Source organism: Patella vulgata, chromosome 8, assembly GCF_932274485.2.
Source record: "Patella vulgata chromosome 8, xgPatVulg1.2, whole genome shotgun sequence".
Lineage (NCBI taxonomy): Eukaryota > Metazoa > Mollusca > Gastropoda > Patellidae > Patella > Patella vulgata.
In genome coordinates this window covers 42920870-42946899 of record NC_065886.2, presented here as the reverse complement: position 1 = coordinate 42946899, position 26030 = coordinate 42920870, and the positions used below count along the sequence as shown (strand labels likewise).

The 26030-nt window shown below is 36.7% G+C and overlaps 1 protein-coding gene across 1 annotated transcript in view; it reads left to right on the top strand.

The window, feature by feature from the left end:
• The window catches only part of LOC126830641 (complement C3), a 76304-nt gene that overhangs the window by 162 nt on the left and 50112 nt on the right, over positions 1–26030 (top strand). The window contains exons 2-7 of the mRNA XM_050561042.1: positions 14793–14956; positions 15625–15810; positions 17594–17664; positions 18587–18715; positions 18990–19032; positions 22766–22853. Coding sequence (XP_050416999.1) covers positions 14793–14956; positions 15625–15810; positions 17594–17664; positions 18587–18715; positions 18990–19032; positions 22766–22853 — 681 coding nt within the window. The remainder of the gene's footprint in view (positions 1–14792; positions 14957–15624; positions 15811–17593; positions 17665–18586; positions 18716–18989; positions 19033–22765; positions 22854–26030) is intronic.

Below are 26030 nucleotides of genomic sequence, written 5' to 3'. Positions count from 1 at the left end.
CCGTACTAAAATACTATTCATAATGAGGACGTATTATGCGAGAGAAAGAGAGAGAGAGAAATGGGGTTTAACGTCCACTCAACACAAACTAGGTCATTTCGGGGCTAACATATGGTTTAACATATGGTTAGCAGTGAAAGGAAAACGGAGGACCCGGAGAAAACCCACGAGGTTGGACAGACGACCCTACTCCTTGTCACGTACAACTGGGGATTCGAAACCACGCCAGTTAACTCAATGACAAGCCTTATGATACAGCGCGGAATAAGTATTCCTTATAGCCTAAGGACGGCAACTATTGATTTTGGTGCATGTCCCGACTCCTAGGAGCAGAGCCGCGCCCAATTTTTGTGTTCATCGTATACTGAATAGATCATCTTCAAACTAGGCATATGTATTCTTATAACCTAAGGGCGGCAACTATTGGTTATGGTGCATGTCTCGACCCCAGGGGCAGAGCTACGCCTATTTTTTGTGTTTAGCGTCTGAAGACCACAATTCTGAATGGATTTTTGTAACACTATCTTCTATGGAAAACCGCGTCTGCCACCCACGTTTTCGAAGATAAACTTTTTAGTCCTGCATTATTTGTGTTTTGTTTACCAACTCATCAGGTGTCTAGCGGTGAAAACTATTTTGACTGCCACGCAGGAATTTCTTCGTTATCATGGGAACACACCCAGGGGTCCTGTTTGTCGATAGCATTATAACAGACCCTGTAGGTACCGATTGCCTATGGAAACCACCGGTCAATGCACCATAACACATCACTGTTACACTATTTTAGTGATAACACAGATCAGTTTAGTGCATATAGGGTTTATTTACATCGGAACAAAATATACCCCAACTGCATAAATACAACAGGAACTAAATAACATCGGGAATATAAACGATAACATTTACATGACACATTAAGACAACCATTCCGTCCTCTTGCCACGGCAGCGGCTGAACTCGGGTCCATACGCCGCTCTCTGCTCCCCTCCTCCTCTTGTCTCTCGTCTCTCTGTCAGCAAACTCCTGGTTATATAGCGTCCAACAATAGGGAAAATAGATAAGACTCATGATCATATATGGAATTGTCTATTTATCACGCCATCGTATGATTACCCAGTTAACAAAATTTAGTTTTCCGAACGTTTTCAAAACATTATTTTTTCGTTATTTAACGTTCGTTGTGAATGTTTGTGGCACGTGACCCAGGAAAGTTTTGTTGTCGTAACGTTAACGTTTTTACAAACGTTACAGGATACCTTTACTGAACATTAATGTTAACGTATTGAAAACGTTTACGTTTTGAAAACATTAGTTATTATGGTTATTTCACGTTAGTTTTGAATGTTCATCTGACGTAAGCCAGGAAAGTTTTGTTGTCGTAAGGACAACGTTTTTACAAACGTAACAGGATAAGTTAACTGAACATTAATGTTAACGTTTTGAAAACATTAGTTATTCTGTTATTTCACGTTCGTTCTGAATGTTTGTGGCACGTGACCCAGGAAAGTTTTGTTGTCGTAACGTTAACGTTTTTACAAACGTTACAGGATACCTTTACTGAACATTAATGTTAACGTATTGAAAACGTTAACGTTAACGTTTTGAAAACATTAGTTATTATGGTTATTTCACGTTAGTTTCGAATGTTCATCTGACATAAGCCAGGAAAGTCTTGTTGTCGTGAGGCCAACGTTTTTTTACAAACGTAAGAGGATAAGTTAACTGAACATTAATGTTAACATTTTGAAAACATTAGTTATTCTGTTATTTCACGTTCGTTCTGAATGTTTGTGGCACGTGACCCAGGAAAGTGTTGTTGTCGTTACAGGATACGTTTACTGAACATTAATGTTAACGTTTTGAAAACATTAGTTATTATGGTTATTTCACGTTAGTTTTGAATGTTCATCTCACGTGAACCGGGAAAGTTTTTTTTGTCGTTCTCCCAACTTTCTAAAAGAATGTTATAAAATGTACTCGTGGCACGGATTAAAAAGGTTTTCATAAAATGATCCCAGGACGTTATCTGAACCTTTATTTCGGTTCGCTTTATATTATGGGGAAGGTACCGGTAACGTCTACAGCATGTATTACACTTCACCTCTTTAACGTTACGGATAACGTCAATAGCATGTGTTAAGTTCTCCTAACCTAAACGTTACAGATAACCTCTGGAGAATGTGTTAAATCCCTCCATTGTAAGGTTTCAGATAACGTCTATAGCATGTGTTTTATTTCCCTCCTTGAACGTTACAGATATCATCTAGTGCAGGTGTTAAAATCCTCTCGGTAAACGTTCCCTATAACGCTAAAGCATGTGTTAATTTCTAACCGCAATACGTTACATATAACGTCTACAGCATTTGTGAAATTCCTCTCCGTAAACGTTCCCGTTAACGTCTACAGCATGCGTGAAATCCCCCTCCATAAACGTTCTCGATAACGTCTATAGCATGTGTTAAATACCCCCTCCCCCCAACATTACCGATAACGTCAATAGCACGTCTTTAATCCCAACCCTAAAACGTTACCGATAACGTCCATAGCAGGTGTTCAATTCTCCCTCTAAAACGTTCTCTAAAACGTCAATAGCATATGCTAAATCCCCACCCTAATACGTTACCGATAACGTATATAGCAGGTTTTCAATTCTCCCCCGGAAATGTTCTCTATAACGTCTAAAGCATGCATTAAATTATTCCCCCTAAACGTTACAGATAATGTGTAACTCAAGTATAACCTGTAATATCATTTCTTCAAAGGTCAGCTTAATTCTATCATCAAAAATATGAATATTAACCAGAATTTTTTTTTTAAATAAATTTAATAAGTAATGATAACAATAAATTAAAAAGTATAGGCCTAAATCAATATCACAGAAATCATACATCAATATCACAGAAACATTAAATAATCCTACAGTAATCAGAATCACAGAATCAGTATATAATCATATAGTAACACAGAATCAGTATATTATCATACAGTATCAGTGCATCACAGCATCAATGTATAATCAATCCTACAGTATCACAGAATCAGTATACCTGTATAATCAGTATTATAATCATGCAGTATAAGTATTATAATCATATAGTATCAGTATTAAAATCATATAGTATCACAGTCTCACAGAATCAGTATATTATCATAAAGTATCACAGAATCAGTACATTATCATACAGTATCAGTATATAATCACAAAGTATCACAGAATCAGTATATTATCATACAGTATCACAGTATCGGTATATAATCAAAGTTTCACAGAATCAGTATATTATCAGACAGTATCACAGAATCAGTATATTATCATAGTATCTCTCTAATCACTATCTTATCATACAGTACCACAGTATAACTACAAGTGTATTATCATATTTTATCACAGAATTTTATTATAGTCATACAGTATCACAGAAATTGGAATCACAGAATCAGTATATAATCATACAGTATCACAGTAATCAGAACTACAGAACCAGTATATTATCAACTAGTATCACAGAATCAGTACATATAATCATATACATGTATCACAGAACCAGTATATAATCATGCAGTATCAAAGTAATCAGAATCACAAAATCTGTATACAAACATATATCACAGTATCAGAACCACAAAATCAGTATATTATTATACAGTATCACAGTTCTATCAGTATATATATTGTCATACAGTATCACAGAATCAGTTTATATATTGTCATACAGTATCACAGAATCAGCATATAATCATACAGTATATAATTATGACTCATTACTATCATTTGTATCTTGTAAGGTAACTCTTCTGTAATTATAAAACAAAATGAGGCAAGTTAGCTTTGGCATGAAATGTCTATACAAATATCCAGTAAACTAATGAGTGGATGACAGCACATAATATGGTTGTGCTTTTTGTGTCCAAAATACAACCGTCTTCATTTGCCCAATTCGGAGCAGAACAGTAGGACATTAAACCCCATATTATTTCATGTCATTTCAAAAAAACCCAATCAACCCCGAAATATCATATCAAAACTATTCCGATATGTTTACAACCAGTGTCTCAACTGGCACTGCTTTGAAGAAAGTATTTGTAAGACATGAAAGTATAGACAGCAGTGGGCAAAGTTTGAAATCTATATTTATAATAATAATTTTTGAAATATTTATACTTAAATAAATCTTAGAATTATATTGTAAATTCAACAATTTACAATTTAAAGACATTATTTAATCACAATTTTCCCAAAATAATGCTAATCAAAACCGGAAATTGCTTATCAATTGCCTAAATTTACCTCATTTGATTGACAGTTCTGCAAATCATGTTCGAAAAAATATTGAGAACCATGGCCGCAATAACATTTGAATATGTGTTATGATTCCTGATAAATGCTTTAGATACTTCTCAGCTAAGATTTTCGCAAGTCTGTTTAGATATCCTCGTCATAGATAAGACAAATCTTTGGACTAGAGTCACACTTAAGTTTTGGACATATGATTTTCTCTGGCCCAATGAAGTTTCACAAATACTGGAATTTTACAGACTGATGGACTGACTTTTATGGTAACAATATTCTCTCAAATTGAAAATATGATAAAGTTGATTACCTGAGCATATTTGAGGGTATCTCCAATGAAATCATTGATCTCTTTAATAGTACTGTTTATATGTAATTTTCTACAGGCTTCTGAAATCAAAATTAAGATTAGTTAAACATGTGTTAGTGTTAGAGTGCATTTTAACCAATATTTCTAACAACAGCTTTTCTACTTCAACAAATTTAATTTTTTTCATTATTTACAGAACAGACAATACATGTTTTGCTCAACTTCTACTAAAGCTTTATGTTTCGATAGCAATTGTCACAAGTTAAAACCTTAGCCTACACAAAATTTTTCAAAGTTATCAAGGGCAATAACCTGGGCAGTAATTATCGGAAATCATTGAAACTCAATAGAATTCTTCATCTCGTGACCTTAAATGGTGTGTATGATATATAAACTTAATCAGATTATGATTTTGTTGACAATCAATAGGCCTTCTTCTAGGTGTTGTGGTAGAAATACAAAAATCATTCAACAGAGAAATTTGTTTCTAAGAAACTTCTAATTAGCATTGCACTACCACTATAATAAATAGGTTTATGTTTGTACAAGCTAAAAAGCTTATCATGTATGCTCTGGAATACAAAATTGTAAAAGGAACAAGCGGTTGTCATGCAAGATATGCAAGAGATGGACAGAGAACAAGATAAAAAAGTGATTTTTCATACAATCAGGGGCCATAATCCAGGATGATATGGTCCGACATGCGACAATATCCAAAAGGAACCACGAGTTTCAGGATATAAAATTGTGATATACATGTACGTGTACATCTATACATGTTGGTGGTCCAATACCTTGGTGTTACATAATTTTACAGTATTGATGTACAAGACGCAGTCATTTTTTTTTTGTCTGGCAGTTCCGGTACCATTTTCACAAAATCCAAACACAAATGTCATTAGGGTGTAACAGTGATATATTTGAATGTTTTTTACAATCAAATAAAAATTGTGACCTCTAGAGGGTTAACAAATTAAAAACATGATATTTCGTACAATCAGGAGGCATAATCGAGGACGTTATGGTCAGATATGCGCTAATATGGATATTTAATAATCACGTTTTAAGTTTCATCAAAATCAGAGGGCCAATAACCTAAAACGCGATTTTTCGTACAATCAGGGGCTATAATCCCAGAAGTCACAATCCGATATGCACTAATAACTAAAGGAACCAAGATCATTGGTATAGAAACATATAAAGATTTATCAAAATCAGATAAAAATTGTAACATACTTTTATACTATTTCTTGTGTACAAGGACTGAGGAGCAGTCATTTTGTCGGGCAGTTTCGGTCAGATTTTCACGAAATTGTAACCTTAGGCACCACAAGCTAAAAACATGAGGGGTCAAAACCAAATGTAACCAATATTTTGGGGTTATACATATACATTTCATGTTTTATCAAAATCAAATAAAAAAAAAACTTTTACACAATTTGCATACACAGGGACAGTGTCCATTTCGTCTGGTACATGTAGTATCAGTCTGATTTTCAAGAAATTTGAATGGAACTATTAGGATGTTTAGGTGATATAATATATTTAAATGGTTTTTAAAATTGAATACAAAAGTGATTTTTCGAACAATCAGGAAGATGCAATATGATATGCGCAAACAAGGAACCAAGATCTTTGGGTTATAAACATACATTTCAAATTTCATAATGAAGAGCGGCCATTTTATCAGACAGCTTTGGTTTGATTTTCACAAAATTCAAACTCAACTGTAATTGGGTGTAACGGTGATTATGTGTAAACAATTTTTGAAGTAGGACAAAAATTGTGACCTCTAGAGGTACCACAAGCTAAAAATGGTAATATGTTTGAACGATATTTGAAGTCCTATAAAATTGTGACCTTTAGAGAGACAAGCTAAAAACAAGATTTTCCATACACCCAGTGGTAAATATCCAGGTAATCCACACTGCCTTGCTTATCGCAAGGAACCAAGATCTTTTCGTTATAAAATTTCCATTTTCCTCAAAATCGGATAGAAATTGTGATTCTTACAAGAGGGTCCACGTGCTATAAACATGATTTTTCGTTCAATAAGGGGCCATTATTTGGATTCCACAAGTTACGGACTGAAAATGCCAATATTAGACCAAGGTTGCATTCTTACTGCAATGCAACGGCGACAAAAAATGGCCTCCGAGCGAGTCAATATCGCCATAAGCGTGGTGGAAACGCCAGATATCGTGCTGTGGTCTCTATGGGTGCCAATGAATGCCGAGTCACAGGGTCTGTTACGAGCAATTTTACCTGGAGAGCTGTGATACCGCAGTGGGAAAGCGAATATCGTGAGACAAATGTGCGAACATCTCCATGAACGTAGTACATGCACAAAATACCACAATAATACAGGATATGATAATAATAGTTAATACCAGTTTTCAGGCCAAATGGTCATTTTTAACTGAAAGCCGTCATGTTTCTGTGTTAAAAAGACCCTCAAAATGTGATTTCCAAGCAAGTGATTTCGTGTAAAACACGAGTTACCACTTACGTACCTTGGTTTCAACTTCCAAACTTGCTCCAAAATTTTAAAGGGCATATTTGACGCATTTTTCAATTAAGGGTGTTGAGCAGTCTTAAATGCACATTTTAAAGCTAGCACTGTAATTTTTGTTGATAAGATATGACATCTTTTGTTACATGGGATGATAAACTACATATTAATCACCAAAACAATACCAATTTTTTCTTACCAGCTATGTTCCAAACTTATGATAACAAGCCAACGGTGAGGCTGATGTCCCCCACCGAAATCCCAAAATAAATAGAGGACACATATTAATTAATCGCACATTTTTCAAAAGTATCAAGCAATCAAACTGATTATCAACTATACACTAAGTTTCATCAATTTATATCAGACAGAATCAAAGTTATCTTGTCCCAAAGCATCGACCAATGAAATTGCTTAGCTTTAGCTTGAAATGTTAATCATTAAACTCAGTCAAGACATTCACCTTATGAACATCTACGTCAAGTTAAAACATTGTACATGTACCTCAATTAAAAGCAGTCTTGTTATGTTCCAAATTCTTGACCAATCAAATTGCTTATGGCTCCTTAGCCTAAGTAGAAAATTCTCATCATCGAACTTAGTCAAGATAATGATATGCTGAATCTATACTCAGAGTTTCATCACTCTCACTTAATTATAACCAGTTATCGTGCCCCAAAGCATCAACCAATCAGATTGCTTATTTCTGCTTACCGTAAGCAGACAATGTTTATCACTTAACTCCATCAAGGCATTCACCTAATGAACGTCTACACCAAGTTTGAACATTCTACCTCAATTAGAAGGAGAGTTATTGTGTTCCAAAGTCTCAACCAATCAAATTGCTTAATGCTCTGCTTACACAGAGCAGAAAATGTTCATTATCAAACTTAGTCAAGGTATTGATGTGATAAAACTGTACACCAAATTTCATCACTCTCACTTAATTAGAATTAAAGTCATCAAGTCCCAAAGCATCAACCAATCAAATTGCTTATATCTGCTTACCATAAGCAGAAAATGCTCATCTTGAACTACATCAAGGCATTGACCTAATAAACACCTACACCAAGTTTGAACATTCTAGCTCATTTAGAAGGAGAGTCATTGTTTTCCAAAAGTGTGACGGACAAACAGACGGACGAACCCATTTTAATAGTCCCGTGCTTTCTTTGGAAATGAAATGAAATGGGGTTTAACGTCCTACTGTTCTGCTCTGCTTTCTTTGAAAGGCGAGGGACAATAAAGAGGGTTGATGAGAACAAAAGTCAAATTTTCTCAGTTATACCTGTATGGATTTTCATTAAATTGGGCATGAACAATGAACAATTCTAATTGCAAGTTCAAAAAAAAAACCACTGGACAATTTTGGGCTATAGTCTGCGGTTTGTCAGGTATCGATGGAAACGCCAAAAAACGATGAGTTTTCTAAAACTTTCTTTGAAATTCTATTAGTACTGTACATGCCGAATAGATTTAATGATAATCCCCCCAGTAGATCGAATGTAGAGGTTATAAGCGACATTTCGACACCAAAAACGTAAAATATCATCTCAAAGTCTTTTAAAATCTTTTTTCATTATTTACCTTCAAACGAGATTTTGTGATTTTCGGTCGATTTGTTGAATACATCCACAAGAAGTTCTAAAATACAACAATTCTGACGTAAAAGTAAATATTTACTTCTGTGCACTACTCTGTCGCTCTAAAAATCCATTTTATACATTCAAAAATGGTAATCTTTGATCATCAATATATGAAATTCAGCCATGTTCCAGTCCCGATAGATGGTAGACCTGGATAGTTGCGCCTTACAGCGAATTCCTTCTGATTTATTCAAGAACTGATCTAGGTCGGGGAAACCTTCTCGTTTGCTATAAATAATATGTTTCTTTCTGCTTGTAGCCTACCTCAATTATTACACAACAAACGGTCGGGCTGTTATTGTGTCCTCTGGGTTATTTTACACAAGGAACAAGTGTGCAAAGTCTTAATAAGTTGGGAGTTGAAAAGTTAGTGCATATCGTAGACTACTCAACGCCCTTAAAATGACAATTTAGTATAGCAAGCGGTTGCCATGCAAGATATGCCCACATTTTGCAATAGATGGACAGAGAACAAGCTAAAAAATTAAAGTGATCTTTGTACAATCTGGGACCATAAACCAGCAAGTGACGGTCCGATATGCACCAACATTGAAAGGAACCGAGATCTTTTGGATATAAACATAAAATTTTAGTAAGTTTACAACTTATAGAGGGTCCACAACAACCTTGGTATTAGGCTACATACTATTACACTATTTGTGTACAAGGAGCAGCCATTTTGTCGGGTAATTTCAGTCCGATTTTCACAAAATTTGAACTCTGCCATCATTTGTTCGTAACCGTGATATATTTAAACTTAAAATTATAACCTCTACAGGCACCACAAGCTGAAAACGTGACTTTTTGTTAAATCAGGGAGGGGCCACACCGTAATCCAGGAAGTTACGATCTGATATGAGCAAATGTCAAAAGGAACTAAGATCTTCGGGTTATACACATACAGTTCAAGATTTATCAAAATTGGTTAAAAATTGTGACTTCTAGAGGGCCCACAACCCTGGTATTACATACTTTTACACAATTGGTGTAGACAGAGCGGCCTTTTTGTCGGGCAATTTTGGTCCGATTTTTATGAAATTCGAACTCATCAGTATAATAATGGTTAAAACGTTTTTGTTTTTTTAAACTGAATACAAATTGTGACGTCTAGAGGGTCAACAATCTAAAAACATGATTTTCTTTAACAATCAGGGCCCATAATCCAGGAAGTTGCATCTGATATGCACAATCACCGAAAGGAACTAAGATCTTGCGGTTATAAAGATACATTTCCATCCAAGTCTCAAGTTTCATCACAACCAGATAAAAATTGTGACCGTCCACCAGCTAAAGTAAAATCGTGATTTTCAGTGCAATCAGTGGCCATAAACAATACAGAGGTCCGACACATGTCAATTTCAAAAGGAACTGAGATCTTTAGAAAATTTCGGATAATTGTGACCTGTCGAGTGCCCACAAACAAATTGTGTGAGTTGACATCCAATGAATGAATGAATGAATGAAATGGGGTTTAACATCCTACTCCTAAACTGGGCTAATGAAGATGGGCATATGCCATACAGTGTGCTATGGCCTACTCTTATATCGAATTCCAACTGCCAAGGGATCTTCTACGCGCACACCAATGTGTACACAGGACCTCGGTTTTCTATATCATCGGAAAGACTAGACAGCTGTCCTTGTCAGGCCCTCCGTCCTGCATCAATGACAAGGGGAAACCACGCCGGAAAATCTGGATGAACTTTCTCGGCCAATGCAGGGATCGAACACCCGACCTCCAGGCTAGCGAGCCAGCGTCTTACCCACAGGATCCCCCTGGACTGGCATCCAGACAAGGGGGGGGGGGAGTCAGGTGGACGACATGATATACCGGTACGGTCACATGAAAATGTGAGAAACTTCCAAAATGTGGGCATATAAAAAAACAGTAAGCTTATATTATCCAACATTGATATACATGTACATGTAAATTATTGTGATACGAGTTGAAATAATAGTGGATTTGGTTAAAAGTTGAACTTCACAAATTACTTGGAAATCAAATTTGGGGGGGCCATTAGACAATGGAATGAAATTTAACGTCCTACTGTTCTGCTCCAAACTGGGCTAATGAAGATGGGCATATGCCATATAGTGTGCTATGAGGGAAATTTTGCCCTGGCAGCGGCCTACTCTTATATCGAATTCTAACTGTCAAGGGATCTTTTACGTGCACGCCAATGTGTACAAAGGCCCTCGATTTTTCGTACCATCTGAATGACTAGACAGCTGTCCATGCCAGACCCTCCATCTTGCATCGCTGACAATCGGTAACCACATGAAAAATCTGGATGAACTTTCTCGGCCAATGCAGGGCTCGAACACCTGACCTCCAGGCCAGCGAGACAGCGTCTTACCCACTTAGCGCTATTAGACACCAAAACTGTTAAATAAATGTGGACCTATTTTTTTATTATTTCAAATCAAAAATGAAAATTTGGTATAAAGAACAGCAAATATTCATATAAAATACAGTTGGTAAATAAAATTGGTATTTTTTTGGTGAATAAGATTAATTAATAATTAATGTCAATTTATAACCCTAGAGAGAGAGAGAGAGAGAGAGAGAGAGAGAGAGAGGGGGTTAATATCCACTGACACAAACTAGGTCATTTCGGGAGTAACATTTCAATAATTCGCTTACGTTTCACAGTATCAACGATATAACGTCATAAAAAACGGGGTTAAAACATTAATCTAATGTTTTACTGCAACATTAGCTAATGATGTAAGATGTAAAGAATATGTAAAATAGAAATACAACGTTTTAGAAACTTTATTGGAAGGGTTAATTTGTCGTTTAATTTTAACGTTTTTAGATTAGGAAAACAGAACGTTTTAAAAACTGAAATCAATATAACGTCACAAACAAATATATTACTAACGTTCAAAGAATCACAAGTTAAAACGCTACAATAGTTACGTTAGAAGAACATAATTTACTGACGTTTACAGGTTGTCTGACGAGGGTTGGGAAATAACGTTGGTTCAGGTGGTTCAGTTGACGTTCTTGGAACAACTAATCTGAACGTTTCTTAAGTAAACATCACTAGAACGATATTAATTAAATTTTAGTAACGTCTCACAGTATCAGCATATAACGTCATAAAAAACGGAGTTGAAACATTAAGCTAATGTTTTAATGCAATGTTTGCCGATGAAACATTATAAAAACATTCAAAATAACGTTCGGTCATTGTTGAATGAAAGTAAAATTAAAACGTCAAAAGATAACATTCTGGCGATGTTTCTGGAACGTTTATAAAAAGTACAGTCTATCTCTGAACCCTTTTCGAACGTTTGGAGAACGTGCTTAAAAAAACATTCTGACCGCAACCATATTAGAACCAATTACGAATGTTACCAAAACGTTTTGTGTTTGCTGGGTACTGACCAGTGTGTATTCCTTTGAAGTCAGATCATATGTACTTTGTAAATGGCATATGGGATTAATTACATGTTTAACAAGAACGTGAATAAGCAGAAGTATATGGAGTTGAAAAGTCAATATCATATATTATAAAAAAACCCAGCTGGGGTCAATAAGTTCTAAGCACCTAAATGATCGTTCGATTTGATGAAAGTTATAGAGTATTTTGTCACATTATCTTGGAACTTAGCATAATTATTCCATTTGCCCCAAGGACGGCAACTATTGATTTTGGTAATGGTCCGTCCTCCTTTGGCGGTGCCTCACCCACTTTTTGTTAATATTTTGTCTATAAATAATCCACAGGTTGCAATTATTTATATATTTGGGCCCAATTCAGTATGATCAACCATAGGGTTGGACCTATTTATATTGTTCGACGTCCAACCCCCAGGGACAGAGCCAATTTTTGCGTTTTTTGTCTAAAGGTTGGAATTCTGAATCTGAATGGATCATCATGGAGAGAGAGAGAGAAATGGGGTTTAACGTCCACTCGACACAAACTAGGTCATTTCGGGACTAACATATGGTTTTTGATTTTATTTCAATAATTCGCTTGCGCGTAGTGGTCTTTAACAGTGGGAGGAAACCGGAGGACCCGGAGAAAACCCACAGGCGACCCTACTCCTTGTCACGTACAACCGGGGATTCGAAACCACGCCAGTCGACTCAATGGACAGACTTTATGATACAGCTAACCATTCAGCCATACCCCCCCCTCCCTCCGGATCATCATGGAACTTGCATATTTATTCCTTATACTGCGAGAATAGCAACTATTTATTTTGGTTCATGTGCGGCCCCCCCCAGGGGCGGTGTCACACCCACTTTATTTTAAAAAGTACCATATGAATCAAAGCATCAATTGTCTCAATTGTCCAGTACCATTGCTACGACAATAAACACCCTGCGCCACAACTCCAAACACCCATAACTTGACTCAGAATAAAGTAATTTAATGGAATTTCTATCTATTCGTTTTTATACGCCCACATAGAAATGTGGACGTATATTGCCGTAGCCCCCGTCCGCCCGTCTGTCGGTCGGTCCGTCCGGACGTCCGTCCGTCCGTCCGTCCATCGTCCACAATTTCTCGTGAACGCTCAAACGCCAAAAGTTATCATCCAGTTGTTTTAAAATTGATATATGTTGTTTGCATTAGTGCGATGAAAAAGCCTATTTAATTTCAATAATTTTCGTTTATAACGTCTAGAGTTATGGCCCTTGTTCACTTTGTTGAACCTTGTGAACGCTCTAACGCCAAAAGTTATCATCCTATCTTTCTGAAATTTATATGCATTATTTGAATTAGTGAAACAAAGAAGCCTATTGAATTTCAGCAATTTCCGTTTATTACGTCTAGATTTATGGCCCTTGTTTCACTTTATTGAACCTTGTGAACGCTCTAACATCAAAAGTCATCTGCCGATCTGTATGAAATTTGCATGCGTCATTTAAATTAGTAAAGAGAAGAATCCTATTGAATTTCAGCAATTTCCGTTTATTACTTCTAGAGTTATGACCTTTGTTTCAATAATATCTAGAGTTATGGCGGTTGTGAACCTTTTGAATGTTTGAATGACAAAAGTGATCATCTGATCTGTATGAAATTTAGATGCATTATTTAAATTAGTAAAACGAAAAAGCCTGTCAAATTTCAACAATTTCTGTAGATTACTTCCAGAGTTGAGACCTTTGTTTCAGTTTGTAGAACCTTGTGAACCCTCAAATGGCAAAAATTATAATCTGATCTGTATGGAACTGTCTTGTAAAGACCCCCAATTACCTATAACAAAGGAATAAATATGCGACAACCCTTGTCCACCGATCGGACGATTTAGCTGTTGTGGGCGAATGTTTCGTTGCCTGGCAATCTATCTTTAATTATCTGTTATTGAGCTATGAAAGCAAGAACAGCCAGTTCTTTATCTAAATCTTATAGAACGTATCTTTAAGTAGAACACCCGAGACCAGTTCTCATTTGTGGATTTCACGTAGATTAAAGGCACAATACTCCAGACCAAAAGTCATATATGCTCTGGCTTACTAACCACGTGGTCGGGATTCGATCACGATGTTCATCACGATTTTCCACTGTGGTTTCCTCTTATCTGTGGGAAGGACGGAGGGTCTGGCATGAAAAGCGTCTAGTCCAGTGTATATGTTGGTGTGCACGTAATAATAATAATTATAATATAAAACTTTATTTGAGATGGTTAAATGATTAGGCTGCAGAATCATTTCTTCCATCTCTGCCCTTCATAAAAAGTATAATACAAAGATGACAGCACAACAAATAAAAAGAGAAGGATGCACAATAGGTATAAAATAAACATGATGGAATTATAATACAAAAGATGACTGCACCAAAACAGAGAGATATACATAAAACATACTACTTACAAAAACGTGAAACAAGGACAAATTACCTTTAGATTATTTATATACATGTATATGGATATAGCTTGTACCAGTGTCATTCTTTATTTTGCACTTAATTATTTTATAGTAACAGCCGTTAGTTCAAAATGAGATATGATTTTTTTTTTTAAATTTTGAGATAAATCTGGCTTTTAAATTACAAGAATTACCTTTCATTTCAGTTTTTATTATGTCGTTATAACACCCAAGATATTTCGCACAGATACGGATAACGTTGTAACTATATCAGCTTCAGATGTGACGAAATCACAAACAGTACATTTAATACTGAGTTATGGCGAGAAACCGGAGCAAAAACAAGAACAGAAAATAAAGATAGAAAAAGGTAAAGTTCAGACATATCGACGATCGGTTGACTGCTGAATACCAAATACTAAAAGATCAAAAGCCGCCCAAGAGTGCTTGCAGCCTGCATTGGGATGTTTTATAAAGTGCTGTGCTGAATGGTGTAAACAGGAGAAATGGCTGGCTGAAAAAACCCTAACCCATCACCTACCTAGAGTGCCCCGTATTTTTTAAAAGTGGCATAGCCTTACCGATGACTCAGCTACAGTGCCTAACAAGTCTAATGTGGGACCTATTGTGATCCATGACCAACCTAGAGTGTCCCACAATACTTATGCATGGCCTAGCTTGACCCATTACGGAACTAGAGTTTTTACTATTTTGATGCGCAGCCTATCCTAAACCAAGATCTACCTAAAAAATGTTATGTTTGGCCTAGGGTTTTTTAGGTAATTAGTGTAATGTTTTCGATATTTATTGGTTTTTCGGTATTTAGTGGTTTTCGGGTATTTTCGGAGCGTTTTTGGTATTTTCCAGATTCGGTTCGGATTTTTGCGGTATAAAGTACATCCGAAAAAAGGGTGGAAATATTATGCAGTTCTTCCAATCTAAAAGATTCAATATAACTTAATAATAAGCTTGAAAACATGAAAACTTCAGCTTCAAGATTCTGTATCATACTTAGAAATAATAACTTTCGTGTTTCAGATGGGGTTCAGAACACAACGTTTCGCATTAATTCGTCGGATTTGCCCCCCACAGAATCCATAGTGTCTTTTGAAGTTCGTGATGATATGGATGGACCTAAACAGGACCATTCCATCCCTGTTGACAGAACTAGCGGCCATATTATGATACAGACAGATAAGCCAATTTATAAACCTAGAGAAACCGGTTAGTGTGTTTTTACAATTTGTGAATTATTTAAACAGGCATTATTAGAGCGACTTGGCGTCTATGGGTGTCTTAACTTCTGTAAGCTTATTTTAGTACCCCAGACCAAGTACCTTATGTATAACTCATTTGAATCTGTAACCATCTTTATACGCCCACATTGAAATGTGATCGTATATTGTCGTCGCCCACGTCCGTCCGTCGGTCCGTCCGTCCGTCCGTCCGCCCGTCGGTGCTTGTGGACGCTCCAGAGGCAAAAGTTAATATCCGATTGACTTTAAATTTATATACAGGATTTAAAGCCATGAGACGAAGAAGCCTATACATTTTCAGTTATGGCCCTTGATCACTTCAAAGAATCTTGTGGACGCCCTAGAGGCCAAAGTTAATATCCGATTGATTTTAAATTTATACACAGTGTTTAAGGTCATGAGATGAAGAAGTCTGTTGATTTTCAGCGATTTCCGATAATTACTGCCAGAGTTATGGCCCTTGATCATTTCAAAAAATCTTGTGGATGCTCTAGAGGCTAAAGTTAATATCAGATTGACTTTACTTTTATACACAGTGTTTAAGGTCATGAGACGAAGAAGTCTATTCATTTTCAGTGATTTTCGATAATTACTGCCAGAGTTATGGCCCTTGATCACTTCAAAAAATCTTGTGGACGCTCTAGAGGCCAAAGTTAATATCCGATTGACTTTATATTTATACACAGTGCTTAAGGTCATAAGACGAAGAAGCCTATTGATTTTCAGCAATTACTGAAAATAATTACTGCCAGAGTTATGGCCCTTGATCACTTTGAAAAAAATCTTGTGGATGCTCTAGAGGCTAAAATTAATATCCAATTGACTTTAAATTTATACACAGTGTTTAAGGTCATGAGACGAAGAAGTCTATTCATTTTTCAGTGATTTTCGATAATTACTGCCAGAGTTATGGCCCTTGATCACCTCAAAAAATCTTGTGGATGCTCTAGAGGCTAAAGTTAATATCTGATTGACTTTAAATTTATACACAGTGTTTGAGGTCAAGAGACGAAGAATCCTTTTGATTTTCAAAGATTTCCGATAATTACTGCCAAAGTTATGGCCCTTGATCACTTTGAAAAATCTTGTGACGCTCTAGAGGCTAAAGTTATCGTCCGATTGACTTCAGATTGATACACAGAGTTTAAGATCTTGATACGAACAAGATACGAAGAAGTCTATTCATTTTCGGCAATTTTTAATAATTACTGCCAGAGTTATTGCCCTTGATCCCTTTGAAAAATCTTGTGGATGCTCTAGAGGCTAAAATTAATATCCAATTGACTTTAAATTTATACACAATGTTTAAGGTCTTGATCCGAACAAGTAAATTTTTATGACTTGAACAGCTAAATCCATGATATTAAAAGTTTTGTATACTAAGCGTTAGCATGGGGCAGAACTTTATAAAAACCAAACAAATTCTAATGGTTTTCTGATAATTACTTCATGAGTTGTTACTCTTAATCAGATTTTAGTGTATTAAAAATCTTTCATTACCGAAAAAAGCAAAAATATGCAACAACACTTGTTGACTTCCCGAACGATTTAGCTGCTGTGGGTGTATGTTTCGTTGCCTGGCAATCTATCTTTGTAAGTTTTCATGCCACTATAGTATTTTGACATTTGACGTCTACTCTATGTCACAAATTATGCGAAAAGGATTGTTATTATTTTGGATATATTCCAAGGTCACAATTACAATTTAAATCCCAAGCAGACGTATAAATTAGTATTTGATTGTTTTGCAGTAAAATATCGTATTTTGGCTGTTAATGAGGATCAAAGTCCAACAACAAGATCTGTAAGAGTTGACATTACAGTAAGTATGTTAATAATAACAAGTACAGGCATGGACCAGGAACCGAGTGGGGCGTCATCACAACTATCTTAGAATAGTGACGTCATATTACAAATCGAAATCCTGTAATTGATGCACAGTAAGTCAAATGAACAAGTACGCTAGGGGACCAGTTCCTGGTCAAAAAATAAATTGACCCCATCGACAAAATTTTATTCTGACGAAATACGCGATCTGGAGCAGGTATATCAAGAATGATGACAGTCGTAGAGCTATTTTGTGGGTTGCACCCGGGGCGGATCCAGGAATTTTTGCAGGAGGGGGTTTACCAGGTTCCTGAGACAATGTACCTCCCCTCCTCCCGCATGGTCTCTATCGTCATTTTGGCGTATATACATACACATTGAGCTTTTTAAACAGAGAAATTCAACACCTGATTTGACGTCAATATTTATTATGAATTAATACAATGACATTGTGATTCAATTTCATGGATGCAAAGCATTAATTGTGATATCACAAAATGTCTATATTATTATTTCGTGCTTTTAGTGCCCATCCTGTCCCACAACTGACGATAAAGGATAAAGCACACAAGCACACGGCCGAGATACTTTTCTCATAAAAAGTGTTGATTTACAAAAAAAAATTATGTAGCTGAGCAGGGGGGGGGGGGGGGGGTTCGACCCCCAAAACCCCCTTCTGGATCCGCCCCTGTGCACGGGCGGTCGCGTGTTTCCAGAATGCTCAAAACTTGGTATTGGTGTCGACTGGTATTAAAGGGGAAAGGCCCTCGAAAACTGTTTTGGAGAAAGAATATTTGGGTTCATTTGTGGCGAAACGGGAGATTGCCAGTCCAAAATTGGAGTAGTAGGCAAATGGCTCAATATGACCCATCTTAAATACGCCACGGTTCTGATCATGATTTTCATCATTTTTTCAGAGCCCTAATGGTATCATACTAGACAGAATGACATATCCTGGTGAAGAAGCTTTCAATGGTAAAACTTTCTTTCTTCCAAAAGAAGCTCAACTAGGAGTGTGGAATATATCAGCATCTTTTGTTGGAGACGTGAGTTATTTTTTCTAATCATTCCGTGAAACAAACCAGGAAATGGTAAGTTAATATAATTAATGAAGTGTATGGTAAAATTTCGAGCATGGAATTGGTATTCTACTAATTCAAGTCTCTGAATGTTACTTGAGGGATGTGGAATCCCTTGCAAACATCAATATTGCGAAAGTTCAATTTCTAAAAAATATATCAGTCCAAAAATGGCAAATTTCGTTCAGAGGCATTAACTATGTGTAACAGTGCTAAGAGAAACTGTTCGGATGTTTTTCAGGAGGGAGTTCAACAGACCGTAGAGTTTGAGGTTAAAGAATATGGTATGTAAAGTTTCCTACCGGTATTTGATTTTTATGTACACCTCAAATTCAAACCTGATTATATATTTATGTCTCCCATATCATCAGTGATTCGTTCACAATTCTACATATTCTCGATCACGTGCATCAGCTTATTAACCCTTGCTACATCAGAATTCGATTATGAACGATTGTTTTAAATTAACCGAGGCCAATATATTAAACAACTTTAGCTGGAGAAGACAATATTATGAAATGGGAGACAAATGAAATGTTCTTTCTTTGGTGGGAGAAAGAATAATATTGATGTTTACTTTTTATCTTTTAAAAAGAAAAATTCGCCAGGTCTAATGCCAAGTGACATTTTCCGGACTTCCTTTTATTGTATCACGTGATCTTCTTATTGTCCACGGGATCTCTTGAAATTTGCCTATATTGTCCACGCGATCTTCTTGAGATTTGTGTATATTGTCCACGCGTTCTTCTTGAAATTTGTGTATATTGTCCACGGGTTCTTCTTGAAATTTGCATATATTGTCTTCGCGTTCTTCTTGAAATTCGCGTAGAGTAATATTGAAATGAATATTATTAATATATATAATGATAATACCACATCTTGACATACATGCGCATTTCTTTATTTTCCCCACATATTGTTTCGTACCCCTGTGTTATGTTTTTTATAAATAGATATTTGGTTGTACAGTTTAGTAGAGTGATTATAACAACTGTGTTATGTGTTATAACACAGCAATTAAAGTATCCATTAAATTATCCATGAAATTTTTATACGCCCACATTTTCATGTGGACGTATATTGTCGTCGCCCCTGTCCGTCCGGACGTCCGTCCGTCCGTCCACAATTTGTTTGTGGACTCTCTACAGGTCACAATTCTTGTCCGATTTTGGCGAAACTTGAAATATAGCTTTATCCCAAAAAAATCTCGGCTGCTTTCTATATTGGCATGTATCGGATCAAAACTTCATGGATTATGGCCCCTGTTTGTACGAAAAATCACGTTTTTAGCTTGTGGACCCTATAGAGGTCACAATTTTTATCCGATTTTGTTGAAACTTGAAACGTAAGTTTATAACCCAAAGATCTCAGTTCCTTTCGATATTCGCGCATATCGGACTGTAACTTCCTGAATTATGGCCCCTGTTTGTACGAAAAATCGCGTTTTTAGCTTGTGGACCCTATAGAAGTCATAATTTTTATCTGATTTAAAAAAACGTCTTATTATATCACCGTTACACCCTAAGGACGACTGAGTTCGAATTTCGTGAAAATCGGCCCAAAATTGACAGACAAAATGGCCGCCGTACGTTCTCAAATAGCGTAAAAAATATGGTATATCAAGGTTGTGGACCCTATAGAGGTCACAATTTTTATCCGATTTTGTTGAAACTTGAAATGTAAGTTTATAACCCAAAGATCTCGGTTCCTTTCGATATTCGCGCATATCGGACTGTAACTTCCTGAATTATGGTCCCTGATTGTATGAAAAATTGCGTTTTTAGCTTGTGGACCCGATAGAGATCATAATTTTTATCCGATTTAAAAAAACGTATTATTATATCACCGTTACACCCTAAGGACGACTGAGTTCGAATTTCGTGAAAATCGGCCTAAAAATTGACAGACAAAATGGCCGCCGTTCGTTCTCAAATAGCGTAACAATATGGTATATCAAGGTTGTGGACCCTAAAGAGGTCACAATTTTTATCCGATTTTGTTGAAACTTGAAATGTAAGTTTATAACCCAAAGATCTTGGATCCTTTCGATATTCGCGCATATCGGCCCGTAACTTCCTGAATTATGGCCCCTGATTGTACGAAAAATCACGTTTTTAGCTTGTGGACCCTATAGAGGTCATAATTTTTATCCGATATAAAAAAAACGTATTATTATATCACCGTTACATCCTAGGGTCGACTGAGTTCGAATTTTGTGAAAATCGGCCCAAAATTGACAGACAAAATGGCTGCCGTTCGTTCTCAAATAGCGTAAGAATATGGTATATCAAGGATGTGGATCGTATAGAGGTCACAATTTTTGTCCGATTTTAATGAAACTTGAAATGTAAGTTTATAACCCAAAGATCTCGGTTCCTTTCGATATTCGCGCATATCGTACCGTAACGTCCTGAATTATGGCCCCTGATTGTACGAAAAATCGCGTTTTTAGCTTGTGGACCCTATAGAGGTCATAATTTTTATCCGATTTAAAAAAAACGTTTTATTATATCACCGTTACACCCTAAAAACAGCTGAGGTCGAATTTCATGAAAATCGTCCCAAAATTGACAGACAAAATGCCCGCCGTTCGTTCTCAAATAGCGTAAAAATATGGTATATCAAGGTTGTGGACCCTATAGAGGTCACAATTTTTATCTGATTTGTTGAAACTTGAAATGTAATTTTATAACCCAAAGATCTCGGTTCCTTTCGATATTCGCGCATATCGGACCTTAACTTCCTGAATTATGGTCCCTGATTGTACGAAAAATCGCGTTTTTAGCTTGTGGGCTCTATATAGGTCATAATTTTTATCAGATTTAAAAAATCGTATTATTATGTCACCGTTACACCCTAAGGACGACGGAGTTCGTATTTCGTGAAAATTGGCCCAAAATTGACAGACAAAATGGCCGCTGTTCGTTCTCAAAAAGCGTAAAAATATGGTATATCAAGGTTGTGGACCCTATAGAGGTCACAATTTTGATCCAATTTTGATGAAACTTGAAATACATATTTATAACCCAAAGATCTTGGTTCGCACATATTGGATCATAACTTCCTGAATTATGGCCCTTGATTGTACGAAAAAATCACTTCTTTTTTTGAGCTTGTTCTCTGTCCATCTCTTGCAAAATGTGGGCGTATCTTGCAGGGCAACCGCTTGTATTATTTTCCTACAGCCCCTTCACACATACCGATGACCTTGCTGGGCGCTTACTACACGCAAAGCTTGATAGGGTCGCGTTGAAGTGCATGAATAGGGGAAAACCAATTAAATTAATTATGGCGGCAATCGTTTATAAACAACTTGACGACGTAGATACTGCTGAGTACAACTTTCTTGCCATTTCAAACCTAGATACTTTTTATACGCCCACATTTTTATGTGGACGTATATTGTCGTCGCCCCTGTCCGTCAATCCACAATTTGTTTGTGGATAGTCTACAGGTCACACTTTTTATCTGATTTTGACGAAACTTCAAATATAGGTTTATCTCCCAAAGATCTCGGTTCCTGTCGATATTGGCATAACATCATGGATTATAGTCCCTGATTGTACGAAACATCAGGTTTTTAGCGTGTGGACACTCCAGACGTCACAATTTGTATCCGATTTTGATGAAACCTGAAATGTATGCTTATGAACCAACGATCCCAGTTCCTGTCGATATTCGCGCAAATCGGACCGGAACTTTCTGGATTATGGATCGCGATTGTACGAAAAATCGCATTTTTAGCTAGTGGTCCCTTTAGAGGTCACAATTTTTAACCAAGTTTAGAAACTGTTTCAATATATCACCGTTGCACCGTAATGAAGGTGGAATTCGAATTTCGGGAAAATCAAAATGAAACTGAGCGTGTTTCAGACGATTACTTACTGGATTATGGCCCCTGATTGTACGAAAAATCATGTTTTATTTTTAGTTTGTTCTCTATCAATCTCTTGCAAAATGTGGGCGTATCTTGCCTGGCAACCGCTGGTTCAAATTATTTTTCCTCGTTATTTTCAGTTTTACCCACATTTAATGTTGAGATTAAACCAGAGATGACGATTATGAAGAAATCGCTTCGTTATATAAACATTAACGTTGAAGCAAAGTAAGATATTAAAGAAACTTCTATTTTTCTTAGTAACTTATATTTTAAGAGAATTTATATTAAAGCTGATGATCATGATTAACATTTCTTGGACAATGTCTGATTTTCATGGTTTAAACCCCCTTAAAGCTGAACTCCGATTACAAAGCTACAGAAATAATTAAATAAAAAAAGGTAACACCCTAAACGACCGCCATAACTGTTTTAAATTTGAAAAAGAAACATGACGATCGCTCAGGGGTAACAAAAACACAGGCAGGTCACGTCCACATCCAGTGTATCCCGTGTCTAGCAAACTGTCCACATCCGGTTAGCCATTCAACTACCAATTACCTCCTGACTGATAAAAATATTATTGCTATACAATTATTATGTCTGATCAGGTACATATTTTTTTACTGATTAAATGAAATAAGCCAACCACGATGTACTTTTCCTCTTAAAAAAAATACGAGAAAAACTGTCAGTTACTTCTAAATTTATGGCCCTTGTTTTACTTTGTTGAACTTGTGAACGTTCGAATGACAAAAGTTATAACCCGATCTGTATAAAATTTATATACTTTTTTTGTATTAGTAAAACGAAACAGCCTTGTTTCTGTGGCAATGCCCAATACGGCATGGATAAATACAAATGGGAGAAAGGTCTTAAGGAAGACACCAGAAAGTAATTACACTTGTTTACTTGGCAGACACGTGCTTTATTAAATCCTTAGAGTTACATCCCTTAGATGGGGCTCTTTATAGGTTACATCTGCATACTGAGGCCCTTGAAGGGTGGACGGCTAGCTGATACTACATCCCCCATGGTTAAGATTTACAACATAATTAAATATATGTATCTGCTGAACATAAACAATTTGTTTGTCTATAGTCACTCAAAATAAGCTTAAAGATCAAGTCTATTTGGTTTTAAAGAAAGTCTTCCAGATCTGCAAATGTATCCACTTGGCTGGCTCTGGAACTATTGAAGTTTCAGTTTGACCTGACTGGGGTACTGGAACAATATGATGTCTATTCCGACAAAGAGTTTTCTTATCTTGTGTTTTGATATAGTAACTTCTTGGAGTCCCTGCAGATTGGACTATAGTGCCATCTCGTACACCATTACTGTCATCTCGAATGAGTACCTTATCTCCTGCTGTCAGAGGTGAGAGTTCACGAGCTCGATGACGAGAGTAAAAATTTAGCTTCTGACGTATGCGAGATTTTTCTGTGGATTGATTCACATAACTGGATGGAGGTAATTTGGACTGAAGTTTATATGGATGAACTGGTAGAGTAGTTCTCAAGTTCCTCCCCATCAATAACTGAGCAGGACTGTACCCATTTTCGAGCGGTGTAGCTCTATATGACAGTAACGATTAGTAAGGATTTGATGATTTTATCAGCATCTGCTTGATTGTCTTTACAGCACGTTCCGCTTCCCCGTTGCTCTGAGGGAATCTGGGACTGCTAGTGATGTGGGTGAAACAATAATCTTCTGAAAATGTCTGGAAAAGGTAAGAGGAGTATTGTGGGCCATTGTCGGAAATGACAATATCTGGAATCCCGTGTCTTGCGAAAATTGATTTGAGATGATTGATCACACTCGAAGATGTTGCACTGGTGAGTTTAGCAATTTCAATATACTTGGAATAGTAATCCATGACTATCAAATACTGGTTTGATTGGAATTCAAAAAGGTCTGTGCCAACATTTGACCACGGTCGAATAGGGTTGTCCGGAAAAAGTAAAAGTTCTGTGGAGTTTGGTCTGTAACGTGAACATTTCCTACAGTTGAGCACAGCATGTTCTATTTGTGAACTAATACCGGGCCACCAAACAGATTCCTTTGCCCTGGCTCTGCATTTGGTAATCCCCTGATGGGAATTGTGTAGTAGCTCTAGCATTTCCAATTGCATGGATGCTGGAATTACCAGTCATTGACCCATTAGTAACAAATCATCTAGTACAGAGAGTTCGGCTTGGTAAGGCCAGTATCCTCGTAGATTAGTAGGTAATGACTTGTATATGAGCAATAAGACATAACTGTTTTGGTCAATGGATCTTCTTGAAGCTTTTGTCGAATCTCATCTAGTCGACGATCAGTGGCAGGTAAGGTTGCAAGTACGGAGTGAACATAAATGTTGGTATCATTCAAAAGATGCTTCTCATTAGTTGTTAGGCTGTGATCAACTGGTGATCTTGATAACGCATCAGCTGAAAGGAGATCCTTTCCAGGAACATGAGATATAGAAAATAAATATGTCATTAAACGCATGCGGAAACGTTGTATTCTTGGTGGGAGTTGATCAAGTGGCTTGCTTCCAAGTAACGGCAAAAGTGGTTTGTGGTCCGTTTGAACGTGGAACTGTTCCCCAAGGAGTAAATCACGAAACCTCTCACATGCCCAAGTAATGGCTAGCGTTTCTTTTTCTATTTGCGCATAGCGACGTTCACTTTCTGACATGGACCTCGGACAATAGGCTATTGGTTTGAATTGTCCCTTGGGGTCCTTCTGAAGCAATACCGCACCTAATCCAAACGATGAGGCATCTGCTGAGACAACGGTCTCTGCCCGCGGATCATAATGTCCAAGAACAGGAGCAGAACATAACTGATTCTTAAAGATACATTATGGGAGATTTTTATAGAGAGTTGGCCATTCTTGCTATAACAGTTCAAAAGTAGATGATGAAAAAAGAATATATTGAAAATTTCAGTCAAATTACTTTATTCTGAACATAGTTATCATCGTTGTAATATTTGACTAGAAATGGTAGCGAAATGCGTCTTCACCTTGACTGATCGTTTGATTGACAGGCGTTAACTCCACCTACATATCTCGATTATCAAGTAAAGTTTTCATTGGCATACGGAAACGCTCTACAGCGGCCTCGCTAAGTACACTCTATCAATTAGCCTCGATCTAACTGATAAATCCATGTCCTATCTTTAAGAAGAAGTTCTCTTTCTCTCAATGGCTGTGTCTTCTCGGCTAAATTGGGAACAAACTTTGCAAGTTGGTTTACCATACCCAGGAACCTGCGGACTTCAGAAATATTTTTCGGAGGCAGCATACTTGTAATGGCGGTAATCTTTTTGGGATCTGGATTAAGTCCAGAACTGTCAATTACATGACCAAGGAATGTTATCGTCTTTTGGGCAAACTGGCACTTCTCTGAGTTCAAGGTAA